General features: G+C 42.1%; 1 protein-coding gene across 10 annotated transcripts in view; it reads left to right on the forward strand.

Moving 5' to 3' along the window:
- Positions 1–15,813, forward strand: part of Cdk8 (cyclin dependent kinase 8) — a 70,862-nt gene that overhangs the window by 45,827 nt on the left and 9,222 nt on the right. For 7 of the 10 annotated variants that reach the window (XM_021186623.2, XM_021186622.2, XM_029533951.1 and 4 more), the window contains 3 exons: positions 4,921–4,978; positions 7,568–7,699; positions 14,552–14,695. In XM_021186623.2, coding sequence (XP_021042282.1) covers positions 4,921–4,978; positions 7,568–7,699; positions 14,552–14,695 — 334 coding nt within the window. The remainder of the gene's footprint in view (positions 1–4,920; positions 4,979–7,567; positions 7,700–14,551; positions 14,696–15,813) is intronic. The other 3 variants (XM_029533950.1, XM_029533954.1, XM_021186625.2) reach the window with 3 other exon arrangements.

Genomic DNA, 15,813 nt, shown 5'->3' on the forward strand with positions numbered 1-15,813 from the left:
CTTACATATAATAAATAAATAAATAAATCTTTAAAAAACCAAACCAAAACAAAACAAAAAGATTAATTTGTCTTGATTCTACCTAAATAATCTCTTCATAGAAACACAGTTTAAAATAAAACCATTTATGTTCTGTTTTCTCCAGCTTCATAGATGTGTACACCTTCAGGTTGAAAGGTATCCTCTGTACTAGCGTCCTTGTCTCTTGCCTGCTCGTTAACTCTTGGTGAGACCTTTTGAAGGATAGCTATAGTACCTGCTCACACATCCATGGTGTGTCTGGTGTTTTCTCCTAAGCATAGACACTATTATGTGACAGTCATCTTTTAATTATAAAATTCAGTTTACAGCACTTAAGACTTGCCTTTGATCTTCATAAATCGAATGCCAAAAAGAAGAGAAACACAACCAGGCGTGGTGGCGCACGCCTTTAATCCCAGCACTCGGGAGGCAGAGGCAGGCGAATTTCTGAGTTTGAGGCCAGCCTGGTCTACAGAGTGAGTTCCAGGACAGCCAGGACTATACAGAGAAACCCTCTCTTGGAAAAAAAAAAAACCAAACCAACCAACCAACCAAATAAACAAATCAAAACAAAAAAACAAAAAACACTTCAAGAAGAGAAACACAAGACTGAAGAGATGGGTACAAGCTGGTGAGAGAGCCAGGACATTAAAGGGGGTAAGAGTTAAGGAAAACAGGAGAAGGACAAATAGGATGGCTTTTCTGTCCCCAGAGGAAAAATCAAGCCACAGTTGATTGAAGCTTGAGGTTTGTTTGGATCTTGGTTTACCTCTTAACCTTGTAGCCTTGGGAAGCACTAGCCACTCTCGGAGTTTGTGTTTCCTTTTTTTGCTGTGGTGCTAAGGCTTGCACTTGGTAGACACAAGTCTTACCATGGAGCTTTACTCCCCACCCAACAAGCTGTGATATATATATATATATATGAGTTACTTAATGTATGAGTACACTGTTGCTGTCCTCAGATACACCAGAGGAGGGCATCAGATCCCACTACAGATGGTTGTGGGCCACCATGTGGTTGCTGGGAATTGAACTCAGGACCCCTGGAAGAGCAGTCAGTGTTCTTAACCACTGAGCCATCTCTCTAGTCAGCTGTATTTTTTTTATCTGTAAAATGAGTCAGGCATGCTCGAGTGGTCACGCACATACATGCAAAGCCTGAGGACTCCCCTGAGCCCAGGAGTTCAAAGACAGCCTGGGCAGCAGAGGGAGGCCCCTTGTCTTTAAAAAGAAAGAAAATATTGTGAGAAAAACTAAAGCACTGGTTAAGTGGGCTTTTAGTCCTAAGACCAGTTCCAGATTTTACACCAGATAGAGAGTAAACTAGCAAAGAAACTTGTACTAATAGGGACTAAAGAGGAGGTGTGGTTCAGTGGTTTAGAGCACTAATTGCTCTTGGAGACAGCTAGGGTTTGATGCTTAGCACTCACATAGTGACTCAGCCATCTATAACTCCATTCCAGGAGATCCAAGATCCTCTTCTGACCTCTGTGGGTAAAACATTCATATATATATAAACTAAATCTTAATTTTAAAAGTTAATTCTAGAAATTTGACTATGAACACATACCAGGCCAGACCTTGATATCTTTGTCAACTATTTAGTTCCTAGCTGTCCTCAAACTCAGGCTCAAAATTTGATCAGTCCAGTAAGTTTAGAATAAAAAGAAACTAGCAAACTAGCCAGACACTTGAGAGATAAAGGCAGGCAGATGTCTTGAGTCCAAGGCTAGCTTGGTCTACACAGTGAGTTCCATGACAACTGGGGCTACATAGACCTTGTTTTTCTTTTTTGTGTGTTTGTTTGGTTTGGTTTGTTTTGAAAAGTATAAAGAAGCTTAAGGTGATGCCAGATTGGTTTTTCCCTTTGCTTGATGCCAGGCTAGACCAGTGCTCCCATCTGGTGGCTTTGAGGGTCTGCTATGTGGGTAAGAAAATGTTTTTAAGGAGAGAAGTCTTCCCATTTCACTTAAAATCACAGGAGACTAGTTGTGATTATGCTTTTGCCAGATAGAGGCATACTTGTTTCCGGTTGTTCAGGAGCTGTAGTTGGGATTGTGCTTTTGCACAATAGGGACATGATTCTTTAGAGTTGGCCAGGAGCATGCTCTACTTCATCAAACCAAAGCGGTTAGTCAGCTTGTATCTTTAGAAAAACTAGTAGGATTTGTTGTGGGTAGAAGGGGAGCAGTAAAAGAGACTTAGACTATGTGATCTTATAGCTTGAATTGTTTGCATTCAGAATGTTTTTGTTATTTCTGTCAGTGGGAAAAAGAAGGAAAATTTAAGTTTATCAGGTAACACCCAGGAAAGGTCCCTTGGGGCATGGCACAGCAGTTAGAGTTAGAGAGCTCATGGTCTACCCAAAGAACAGATGAGACACTGAGGAGTGGGGCATGTATATGGTAGAAACTGTCTCACAGGTGTCATGTATACCAGTATGTGTGTGCACGTGCAAGTGTGTATAGGGAGTGCGCGAACACAAGCTCTCAAGGGAGGCCAGTGGCGGGTGTCCTCACCTGTCATTCTCTATCTGTCCTTTGAGGTAGGGTCTCCCACTGAACCTGAAGCTTGCTCTTGGATAGATAGGGTAGAAGCCAGCCAGCCCTAGCCACCCTCCTGTCTTTGCCCTCTTGAGTGGAGTTAAGGTATGTGAGATACCCAGCTTGCCTTGTGGTTGCCAGGGTCTAAGCCCCAGCCTTCCTGCTCACAGGCCAGTTCTCTTAACTGCAGAGCCATCCCTCCAGCCATGGCAGGAATGTTTTAATGGAAATAACACAGAATTATCTAAGAGTTTTTGAGAAAATAATCATGCTGCTTTAACACTTGTTTTTCTAAACCTTATTCACAGAAACTCTTTAAAAACCTAGTTGTGCCGTTGAGATGTAGCTCAGTTTGTAGTGTGCTTGCCCAGGCTGCACAATGTCCTGCTTTCATGCCCACTACCACATAAACATGGTGTTATGAAAGGAGGAGGTTAGGATATAATATCCTCAGCTATATAAGGAATCTGAGGACAGTCCAGGACACATGCGATCCTATTTAACACCAGTAGGTACCACCTGGTTCTAATCACAGTTTGCATCATTTTGTGTCTGTTTCTCCTAATTTTCATGTAGTATCTGTGCTACCGTAGCAGATCCCAGAAACAGGTAACATAATCACATTTATCTTTTAGAAAGACAACCCTAGCAGTGGTACAGAAGATGGTTTTGATGGGAAGAGATGCAAAATGGGGTTAAGGAAAAGACATGCATCCTGAGGCTTAGAACCATTTCCCTCACTGTCTGCAATCACTGCCCGACTCCACAGAGACCAATCTAGTGTTGATTGATCACTGCAGAGCAGGAGAACAACAGTTCTACCCCTCTGGGCAGCATCAGAGCATCAAACTCATGGGTACATTGTTAGGGTTGCTCTCACTTGAGGCACATCACCAGCTGCCCCTGGTCAAGAATGTGATCCTGATAAAGATCACAGAATTTTGTTGTTGAACAAAATGTGGTGATGGTGCTGGCGACCTGGACGATAGGAAGCCCTGACTCGAGCTCTGCCTAGTTGTGGTTTAGGAGAGGTCAGGAGGGGCCAGCGTAGGAAGTAGGCTCGGCCCTGCCCCTGCCTCCCAGTTGGTAGCTTGCTCGTGCAGAGTTGCCTCATCTTAGAAATATGGAGTCTGTAACCTCTGGTGTCGTGGTCTGCCGTTTCAGCAGTAGCATCTGGTTTGTGGGTTTTAGGGGGGAGGGGAGCTTCTTAATTTCAACCTTTGGGAGTTAATAGGATAGACTGCTGTAGGAACTGCCTTGGAGCCATCTCTGGTGATGGCTGTAGAAGCCCGTGAAGTGGTTGCCACTTTAAACAGCTTTCATAAAAACCTATACTTTGATTTTTAAAGTTGTTTCATGTTTGAGATGCACCCTGATCCAGTCTCACTTTCTCTTTAGCATCAAGCTTGGTACAACTGAAGCTGTGTCAGTTGGAAAGGTAGAGGATAAGGTTTGAGGGAGAAGCAAATGCGACTTCTTTCCTCTTCCCACAGAGGACAGCCCTCAGATGCTAGAGGATTAAGTGCTACTTTTAACAGGTCGCAGGTAGCAATCTGGTCTGGGTTTTAGAGCTTAAAACTAAAATTCCACTTTGACAAAAATCTCTTAAATGTTATCTTCCCTTTTATTTAAAAATAAGGAAACCTCTGAATTATTGTTAGTATAAAATTACTATCACTGTGCTAACTTGTTAAAAAGACCATACCAGATTCCTTTATGTTAAACATAGGTGTGTATCTTATGGCTTCCAAAAAAGAATACCAGGTGAATATTTGCCTGTAGTTAATTTGCTACTTTATATTAAATGAGCTGTGGAGATTAATTTTTCCTTAAATTCTGAGGCTCTTTTATATAATTGAAAACATGTAAGACCTGGTGGCTCTTGGCAGAATCCCAGCACTCAGGAGGACATGGCTAGAGTCACCACAAGTGCAAATCCAGCCTGTGTACATGTCAAGGTCTAGGCCAACCAGAACTACAGAATGAGGAGTAGAAGACGGAGACCAGCAGCAGAACTGGGAGTTCACGGCTGCTGCGGTCTACATAGTGAGTTCCAGGACAGTCAGGCTGTATCATGAGACCCTGTCTCAAGAGAGAGAGAAGCGGGGACATTGGCACTGTAAGTTTCTAATGCTCCACAATAAAGACTATTGATTAAGGGCCTCGGCTATCTGTTTATGATGAGGCCTGTGTGTGGCTTTGCTTGGATATACACATGCAGTTTCTTCTGTGGCTTCCTGTGTTTAATTTTTGAGGAAAAGTATTTTTTAAGTAGATATATGTTATATTAACATATTTGTCTATTTAAAGGAAAACTACTACTGTCTATTGAAAAAAATTTTTTTTGTTTCCACAGAAACCTGCTAATATTTTAGTTATGGGTGAAGGTCCTGAGCGAGGAAGAGTAAAAATTGGTATGTTATATCTATGATAAGTCACAGTTCAGTATAGTTTTGAAATTGCTGTAGGCAGTTATATTACTGTTTTCTGTATCAATATGCGTATATCTGTAGTTCCGAATGTCAAAACATTCTAAAAGAGTACATAAAAGAGAAAACCTTCCCCCCGAATCAGATAATCCTTAGAGAACAAACTGCTGTAGCTATAACATAAGCCACACAACACAGGCAGGCTTCCTCCAGCCATCTGACTTGGTTAAACAGCTCTTGGAGCTGGTGGCTTCTTTCCTCCTCTGAGGCCAGCCTTGTCTCCTCTTAGAAGCACATGGCGATTTGATTCTCCCATCAGTCTCTGTAGCCAGGTTAATGAGAAAAAGCACTGCTATCAGTTCTCCAGCTGAGGAGCTGACCAAGGCATGAGTCCTTAGCCGCCGCAGTGTGCACAGCTCTCCGTATGCAGGGCTGTCCCTGGCCTTGCCTAAGGGCAAAGGCATTCATGGCAGTGCACCTTGCTGCTCTGTGCTGTCCTCTACGTCAGACTTCTCTAAAAAAAATTTACCCTAATTGCTGCTTCTTCCATTGTCGTTTTTCCTAAGCAGTGTTTGTTACTTATATTTAGTTTGTTTGGTATGGGGGTAGAAGACATGTAATTAAGTTATAAATTAGTGTAATTAAGATACAGAGTCATAAGAACACAGAACACAATTAACAGTAGTTTCTCTTGCAATGTTTGACATAAAGTAGAGCACTGGTTCCCAACCTTTCTGTTGCTGCAACTCTTTGATACAGTTCCTCATGTTGTGGGGACCTCCAGCCATGAAATTATTTTTACTACTGTTGTGAATTGTAGTGTAAATATTTGTGTTTTCCAATGGTCTTAGGTCCTGTGGAAGGGTTTTTCAGCCTCAAAAGGGGTTGCAACCCACAGGTTGAGTGAGAACTGCTGAGGTAGAGGCCCCTGTAGCTATATGCCTCCTCACCAGCCCTTCTTCACCTCTCCCTATCCCTCCTTTCTGAGTCCCCCCCCCCCAAAGCTCAGGGTCCACTTTTAAATAAGCTAAGTGTTCTTTTATGATACGAACTTTGCAGATTCTTAGTTGTGAGAACATGTGATCCATGTTGTACTCTGAACCACAGACTGTCGTTGATGTCTGACCCTGGTCATCCTGGGGCCACCAAATGCTTGTGGCCTTACGTGAGCTTCTGAAGGGACCTCTTCCATCTATTGTCACAGTGTCAGATTCAAATGTTAGTCCTGGGAATACAGATTAGACTAGACCGAGTCAGAGAACAATTTTTTGTATGTACTTTACCGTCTGGTTTAGAAAATTTTTGCATAGCACATTTAAGATCTCCTTTAGAATTGCACTTTTGTGTAAATAGTACATGATGTTGGGAGTTTTGGGTGGTACCACATCATCAGGTATTACATTTCAAAGGAAATATTTGATAATCTGATTTAAGTTTTTGGGCTTTTTTTTTTTTTGCCAAAATTTGTGTTTTTTCCCTCCATAATTAAGTCAACTAAAGGTAAATCTACTTCATTAAAAAAATATGAAGAAGCCGGGTGGTGGGGGCGCATGCCTTTAATCCCAGCACTCGGGAGGCAGAGGCAGGCGGATTTCTGAGTTTGAGGCCAGCCTGGTCTACAGAGTGAGTTCCAGGACAGCCAAGACTACACAGAGAAACCCTGTCTCAAAACCAAAAAAAAAAAAAAAGAAGAAGAAGAATATATTCTGGAGGTTACAATATGGCTTAGAGGTTAAGAGCACTGGCAGCTCTTCTAGAGGTCCTGATTTCAATTCCCAGCAACCGTGTGGTGGCTCACAGCCATCTGTAATGGAACTTTGTGCCCTTTTCTGTGTAGGCATACATGCAGGCGAAACATTGTATATATAATAAATTAACATAATGTTAGAATTAAATTTTCCAGATGGTCTTGAATCTTGACATCTCCCAGTGGTGGTAAATGTAGATCATCCTGTATTTGTGTGTAGTGACTGCATGTGAAGCCATACAGAGATGAAACCTCTAAGATTATGGATTAGCAGTACAAAGTCCATAACCAAGTAGTTTGATGGCGTGGTACTGGTGCCAAGAACTCTTCAGTGCCATCTTGGAGACCTAGTTTTGTGATTTTTTTTTTGTTGTTGTTGTTGTTGTTGTTTTTGTTTTTGAACTTCTGTCTCATGTGAAGAAGCATAGAAGTGAAATAAATAGCCTTTTCAACTTAAAAAATACAATGATTCTTTTAAGTTAGTGAAACTCTGGCCAAGTAAGTGAGGAAATAGTATTAAAATTCTCTGTAGTCACTCTGACGACCGCTGTGAACAGGCTTGTTGATGCAGACAGTGGAAGGAAACCTCACTCTTTTGCACCTAAGTGTTGAGAGGTGAAGTATAGCTGAGTGTCAAGCCTATCCCAACCCCAGAGCTGTGGCCCGCAAGTGGCCACAAGTGTTTGTACATTTCACTCAGTAAAAGTGGCAAAAGCTTTCCCTCCTACCCTGGACTGCACACTCTTGATGACAGCACTGGAAAATGAGACTCCATAGGCAGAGCAGACTCTCTGTTGACTGATGTGATTTTGTTGTTGTTTTTACAGCTGACATGGGCTTTGCCCGGTTATTTAATTCGCCTTTGAAGCCCTTAGCAGATTTGGATCCAGTGGTTGTAACATTCTGGTACCGAGCTCCAGAGTTACTCCTCGGAGCGCGACATTATACCAAAGCGATTGGTGAGTAGGACTAGTTAAAATTACAGGACTTTAAAAAATTTTCTGTGAAAGAGACATTTTTGTACATGTTCAAGTAATAGAAAATTATAAAAACAAAATCCCAGAATTCACTATCCATATATACACATTAGTACCTGAGAACATGAAATTGCACGTCTCTTTACAAAAGATGTTTAGAATGTTTTAAGTTAAAAAAAATGAGTTTTATATGACAAGAGAAAACTAAAAATTTTCAGTTCTAGAACTTTATACAAACATTCTTTCTGCCACCAAAGAAATGCTAACATCTAGGCAATACCTCAGAGACTAAAGAGAGAAAGCATGTAAACTTGAGGAGTTAGGACTTCTTCAAAGTTAGGAGCACGGCACTCCTACTTCCTCACGTCCCATTGTCAGCTGCATTAGTGACATCATAGCACCGCCCGCTCTTTCTGCCACGCCTTTAATCTCAGCAGGCAGAGAGTCCTCTGGTGGCTGACATTCAGGTTGTTGGTAGCTCACTCACTCACGTAGTGCAGCGAACGAAGCTCTCACCTGCAGCCTTTTCTGCAACTTCACCATGACTGACATCTCTTCTGCTTCCCATTACTGAGGTGAACATTCCTGTAGTCCCCTCCTTTTATGTTGATGACCTAGAGGCTTGCAGCCACTTCTGTGACAGGTAACCCAGGCCTACCCCGCCCCAAGCCCACCCTACCCTTCCACCAGTTTCCTCTTTAGTCTTCTAGGCCCAGGCCTACCCCGCCCCAAGCCCACCTTACCCTTCCACCAGTTTTCCTCTTTAGTCTTCTAGGCTATTGTACTTTCTGCATCCATGAGTATGTCTTATTTTTTCCTCCTGTGGCTTTCTTTGGAAGAGCATCTTTTTTTAAAAAAAAAAAAAGATTTATTTATTTATTTATAAGTACACTGTAGCTGTCCTCAGACACCCCAGAAGAGGGAGTCAGATCTTGTTAACAAATGGTTGTGAGCCACCATGTGGTTGCTGGGATTTGAACTCTGCACCTTTGGATGAGCAGTCGGGTGCTCTTACCTGCTGAGCCATCTCACCAGCCCTGGAAGAGCATCTTATTGTCTAGAGTCTTTCTGGGAAAAACCTTTATTTACTTGGTGGTTTAGAGTTGTGCTCTGATACCTCTTCTTTGCCTTTAGGTAGCAGTGTGACTAATTCGCTCTCAGATCAGTCTTCTCAGGTTACTGTGGGTCACTTAAGCTTGTTCCTTTCTGAAAACAAATGCTACTCATTTCTCATTTCCACATCTTAGGGTGATTTTTACAGAGTCACTCAGCTTCTATCTGTTGTCTCTGGACAATTCTTAAGGTATCTGGTTCTTTGATCTCCCCTTGAAGTTTCCCTCTCCTTTCTTGTGGGATGTACTGCTATGAGATGCTGGGCCTCGTGCGGTTTTCCACTGTGCCTTTCCTTCGATGCCTTTCTGACTTTCTTAGGAGCTCCTTTAACCAGGACTTTTGTGGCCTCTTGTATTGGTCTATGCAGAGACAAGCTTTGCTAATATCTTGGAAAACAAGGATTCCAGTGCTTGTTTGTAGTTTGTCGTGCACCCAGAGTTTAGATTGTTTTTTTGTTTTGTTTTGTTTTGTTTTGTTTTTTGAGACAGGGTTTTTCTGTGTAGCCCTGGCTGTCCTGGAACTCACTCTGTAGACCAGGCTGGCCCGGAACTCAGAAATCCGCCTGCCTCTGCCTCCCGAGTGCTGAGATTAAAGGTGTGTGCCATTTGTGTTGACCACATGGGCAGAGTTTAGATTGGAAGATATTGTGTTCTGGGGAGTCAGCCATGGTCCTTTCAGAGCTTCGGAAATTCAGGCAGTAGGCATGAAGCCTCAAGCACACTGGAGTTTGTCGTCTTGCTCAGACACATGCACTTGTCATGCTTGTCTGCATGTCCATCTTGGGGGCTTGATCATGGATGGACTGAGGGGCACACTCCAAGTGTACAGACATACTCTTGTGGTGGCTCTGGAAGCAATTTTACTTGCAAACGTAGCAGGAAGTCCAGGCCTCTCCATCTTCATCTTGGTCACCATCCCTGAAAGGATCTACCCTCGGATGGAGAGGTTGCCAGTGAAGGACCTTTCTTGTCTGTGTAGGTGCCTTCCGTGGCCTCTCTGGGTGTCTTGAAGCACAGACCAGTGTTCTTACCGTAGTGAGGAAGCTTCTTGCCAGTCTTCCGGCAGGCCGCCCTCCCTTCTTGCTTTGAAAGAGAGAGCTGCTCATAGTAAACACTCTCAGCCTGAATGCCAGCCGTCTGGTCTCCTTGGCAACCTAAGGAAAGAACCTGTGCTTTCTTTTCTTTCTCAGCTCTGTTTCCTCCGTTTGTGTCATTTCTCATCTGGGTTGTAAGGTCCCTTAATTACTTAGGTGACCCCGAGTTTCTCTATTTTTATTTAAGAATTAAGTTACCAAAGCCACCTGGGAACTCTGTGTTGGATCATGGAATACGTAGATTGCTGATAACACTTTGAAGTTCTCCAACAGTCAGCTGTCATCCCCAGGGAGGGCCAGATGCCTTTATGGGGCAGTCTGTGTTCTGGGGCCAGTTGTTCTAGATCAAACAGCCAAGAGCATTGGTAGAAAATGTGGAGAAGGGCCAGCTAGATGTTGAAACGTTTGCAGCATCTGTGTGGAACTCGTCTTTACACCACCTCTCTCTCCTTTTCATTCAGACTTTAGTCAGAATCCTGTCTCCTCACAGAGAGCTTCCTGGAGGAAGCTGTCTGTGCTAATGCCATCTGGGGTAATCTTGCTCCCTCACCTACATCACATCCTTACCTTGTCTGCAGTGCTCCAAGCGGGATCTAGAATCCAGCAGACTGAACTTGCCTTCCTGCTGTTCACCACAGTCTTCTAATGCCTAGTCCCTGTTGGCAGGTGAACCTATATTGTCTAAAACTAGGCATTTATATTTGTTAAGATTTTGCTCGTATTTCTGCGAAGCCTTTTCCATTCTCCAGATAGGAAAGATAGGATACTTGCTGTCATCCTCTGAGTTAATCTTGAATCCATCCTGGGTTTTCACTTGGCAAAAACTTTGTTCACTAATTTCCTTATCTTCTTTGAGATTACATTTTATTTTGTAGAAAAAAAAATATAAACATAAGTGAGATATGAAAAATCTCTTGGCAGCTTTGTATAAATCTAAAATTATTACAAAATATTAACTTTTTAAAAATCAGGCTCTTCTCTTTCTCTGTGTGTACACTCTTTCTGTTCCTTTTTCTTGCCACCTATTATGACCCCCCCCCCCACCTCAGTCCTTGGGGCCAATAAACTTACCTGAGAGCAGCTTCCCAATAAACCTTCCATACATACATACATGCATACATACTGTTTCTGAATATGTTCTGTTACCTAAACACGTTTGAATATTTTTTCAAAAATACTCTTAAACAAATTGAAGATGGCTTTCTCAGTTAATATGATCATTATTTTTTATTATCAAAGAATTTAATATTTCAGAGCATTGTTACTTTTGGTAAGATTTTAGCAGACTGTATAGATAGTGGAGTGATTATGAAATTAGTCCCATGCTCTGAGCACCTGAGACTCTGTTCCTCACAGTCCACAGTCCAGCAGCTTTAATCGTCCATCTGACACGGGAGAGTGCAAGGTTAACTTTGTAGTTCTCTCTCTCCTTCTACCTCCTGTATGCATAAATAGGGGCTAGTGTAATAACTTTAATATGAAGTCAGAGTCTGGTCCTTGTTCCTAAGAATTTAAAATCTGCATGAGAGGAAAGCAGGGACACATGCACACAATGACTCGGTCAGTTCTTGACAAGTAGAGTAGCAGTGGTCCCCAGCAACTGTGCTCACTGCTGACAGGTCCCCTAGTCCACAAGAACTGTGTGCTCACTGCTGGCAGGTTCCCTGCTCCCCAGGAACTGTGTGCTCACTGCTGACAGGTCCCCTAGTCCACAGGAACTGTGTGCTCACTGCTGACAGGTCCCCTAGTCCACAGGAACTGTGTGCCCACTGCTGACAGCTCCCCTGGTCCCCAGGAACTGTGTGCTCACTGCTGACAGGTCCAATAGTCCACAGGAACTGTTAACATAGGTACCTTTCTTAGCTGTTGTTTGAATCTGAGAGGTCATGAACTTGACATTTTCAGTATATTTAAATAAGAACAAGATAGTGTAAGAGGAAACCTAGTTTGTACTTGAGTCTCATTCCTGCCCCTTATGTGGGTAGCCTTTGGGACTGGTAAAGCACTCAGATCCCCCACACCATTTAAAGGTTCCTGCTGAGAACTCTGTCTAGCATTTGGACTTTGCTCTCTGGCAGCTGATGTGTGAGCAGCTACACTGCCCTTGGAGTTAAAGATCAAAGCACCTGGAAAATGTGCATGTGTCCGCCTCCCAGTGCCATTCAGAAGGGTCCGCAGATGGGGTTAGACTGCAGAGTGCACGGAGGAAACACCTTCCCCACTGCATACCCACTTCAGTACTATGACCATTTTGTTCATTTGGACTGCACTGGAAGCTGAATCATTAAACCAGAGAGAGAGAGAGAATAATGGGCTAGTGAGCATGTTATCTAGGAGACAGAGACCAAGTGTCTGGGTTTTCAGTTGTGTTTGTTTGGTGTTGGGAGGATGAGTTCCCAGAGAGCTGACTAGAGCTGTCTTGAAAGTCTTCCTGGAGTGTGGGATTGAGTGGTGCTCAGTGTTCGGTGTGTTCAGTGTGCATTGATTGGCTGGTTCTCTCCAGTGGGGAGTTTGAGGTAAAACAGGGAAGGACAAACACCATTCTTTTTTTTTATCAGAATCAGCACTATTGATTAAACAGTGTTTAAAACAGATCCTCCTCCCTCCCTCTGGGTGTCAGGTGACAGATCCATCATCTGACTAGCTATACATGGCTGCTGCATGTTTGAGAGGTGGGAAGCAGTTAGGTAGGAAGGTAAACAGGGCAGAGCCTTCATGAATTTGGCCTGTTTTCAAACATGAGCAGAGTAAAGAGACACCTTGAGGAGAATTAGGAAGCTTTAGGGAATAAATACCTAACCATCTGACTAGAATTTGTGATTGGTGACTAAATCAACATCGTGAGGGTGAAAGGTAGAAATCTGTTGCACACGAGACAGATGGAAGTTGTAAGTTTGAAGTGACTAGGGTTGGGTCAGTCAACCACAGTGATTTTCCTTCAAGAATAAACACCTGTCATGCTGTCATAGAGAAACTCCTCCATTCTTCTTCAGGGTTTTCAGTAACTAATCATTGTAGTATCTTTTGAGTATATTGTAAGTTGAGTTTTTAAAGTGCAAATGATCCATTACCCATTTTTAATCCTTAGCTTGCCTACTCATGCAGTGGTTAAGATGGTCAGAGATTACATTTATATGCAGTAGCTTTCCTGTGTACCCTCTAACACTAAAACAAAATAGCCTAACATGTTGCTTGCTTGATAAAACCCATGTGGTAGTATTGTCTTAGCCAGACAGTGCTGGTGCACACCTTTAATCCCAGCACTTGGGAGGCAGAGGCAGGCGGATCTTTGAATTGAGGCCAGCCTGGTCTACAGAGTGAGTTCCAGGACAGCCAGGGCTACACAGAGAAACCCTGTTTTGAAAAACGAAACAAAAGGACCTCTCACCCCAAATGAAAGGATATTATTGATCATCTTAGTTTTCTTAGATGAAAAAATTATGTGGTTAAAAAAAAATTAATCAGGTCTTCAAATTATGAATCTTTATATAAATAGATGAACTTGTCACTCCAAAATGTAAATATGATAATTTACATATACAGTGAGAATTTTATGTATGAAAATATAAAAAATCATAATTGTGATAAATATATTTCAGTGCTGAAGTTCAGAAATTCTCCTAACACTTTTTTTTTCCTCACTTCCTGCTTGAGCCATAGTTTCTCGGATACCCGAGTAGTCGGCCTAAGGATGACTTTTGTAATTTGTCCTTGTGGGGTTTGTGTAGGTCATTCAGAAAGCACTTGATGAGCATCTGCTGTTGCACAGCACTGTCTAAGGGAGACAGTACCTGCTGCCAGGCTGTGTGCCAAACCTAAGCTAATGTGAGGCATCCTCAGCTTCATGCTCTGAGTAGGCAGGCCTTGCTTCTGTTAATAGTTCTGTTGAATACAAACTTGGTATGAATGAAAGTGAACAGATGTCTTGTGAATGAAAGAAATTTACTTTGCAGTTTGTCTACTATAAATAATTGTTACTAATTTGTAGCCTCTATACCCATTTTGAAGATTTTTTTGTTACTTCCTGTGTTCCATTTAGCTTTGTAAAAGTGATGACGCTGCCTTAGCATGAAGAGATGAAATAGAATACATGTCTTTCTTGTTAGCTTTAGGACGGAAGATAGTTAATAGGCTTGAAAATTAACAGGTAAATAAACAAAATAAAATTATTTTATCATGAAAACTGTTCCTGTATTCTGGCAAGTGCCCAATTTCAAGGGTTCTATGAATTTTATGTTTGTTTTGTTTTGGTTTTATTTGTTTGTGGTTCTCATGTTCTATGTGCAGACTGTAGTTATGGTAATGTTTAAGCACTTAAAACTCACCCGGATTCAGAAAACACACAGAGGCTTCTATGAAGTCACCGGGTAGATGAGATATCATAGCAATGAAAGTTTGGTGGGTGGGGGTACTTACAGTGTCCTGTGGTATGTAGCAGTTTACTTGCCCAGGGATTACTATTAATGTGCAAGAAACAGAGAAAGAGCACGCCCCATTGAAGTAAAAATGCATTTTCTTTTGGAAAGAAGCACTTTATTTTCCTCCTTTTTCTTTTTCCTTTCCTTTTTCCCTTTTTATTTTCTCTTTTCTGTTTTTGTTTTTGTTTTTCTTTTCTTTTTCTTTTAAAGATATTTGGGCTATAGGGTGTATATTTGCAGAACTACTAACGTCAGAACCAATATTTCACTGTCGACAAGAGGACATCAAAACTAGTAATCCTTATCACCATGACCAGCTGGACAGAATATTCAATGTAATGGGATTCCCTGCAGGTACACACTTGCTTTTGTTGTTTGCTCTCAATCACTGTTGTTTGCTATCTTCTTTGGAAAGGTTGCAGCTTTGGCTTATGAAAGCTTGTATACATGACTCTTTGTTTTTATGACTTTGATTTTTTTCAGAGAATCACAGAAATAGCAAACTATAGAATTCAAAGGTCAACATTAAAATACTTAGGAGTTTCCTGAACTCAGTGAGGTTTTTGTTTGTTTTCCTCTCGGTTGGCTGTTTTCTTTTGTCATTTGAGATAATGAGATCTTGCAATAGCTGGGTTAACTTGGCCTCTTGTTCCTGCCAGTGTAAACTAAAACAAGCAGTGGAAGGATTTTTTCTGGCAGCACATGTCATAGCTGCCGCTTGAATGCAGAGGCTGAAGGCACTGGTTAGGCAGAGAGCTGTGCAGAGCCACATCTTGTGGAGGAACCGCACTTCTGCTCCCTCATTTGTCAGCATTTTTTTTTAAATGTCTTGCTAAAGCAGCCAGGGTCTGAGTGAAAGTCACAGCCATGGATTTTACAGCAGAGAGAAAATGTATGAGTACTCACTCTCTGGAGTTAACATCTCTCCTGCTGTGTCTCAGGTCCTAGTTGTAGCACAGACCAGTGATTCACCAGCCTCAGAAACTGCCCTTGGGTCCAGAATAGTGAAAGGTATGGAGAAAGCACCTCAAGATGTTGGCCAGTCAAGCACGTGACTGACGCTGTGTCCTATTGGGGCGGCTGCTTAGGTCACCACAGCTTAAGACAGATAGAGTCCCACCTTTCCTTGTAGGATTATGAATTATCAGCAAATTCAGAACAACTACATAGACTTCCCTTTTCCAGAATGACCCAGTATTTTGGGGAAGACCTCATTGGGAAAAGAATGTCATTTACTCATTACATGCTACCATCTTGAATAAAATATATTGTCAAGGAGCTGGGTGTGGTAGCCACACCTTTAATTTCAGCCCTTTTTAGAGGCAGCAACATATGTATCTGTGTGAGTTCAAGCCAGCCTGGTATGTATAGCAAGTTCTAGAACAGTCAGAATAACATAATAGAGAGACCCTGTCTCAGATAGATAGATAGATAGATAGATAGATAGATAGATAGATAGATAGATAGATAGA

This window comes from Mus pahari, chromosome 23, assembly GCF_900095145.1.
Source record: "Mus pahari chromosome 23, PAHARI_EIJ_v1.1, whole genome shotgun sequence".
Taxonomy (NCBI): domain Eukaryota; kingdom Metazoa; phylum Chordata; class Mammalia; order Rodentia; family Muridae; genus Mus; species Mus pahari.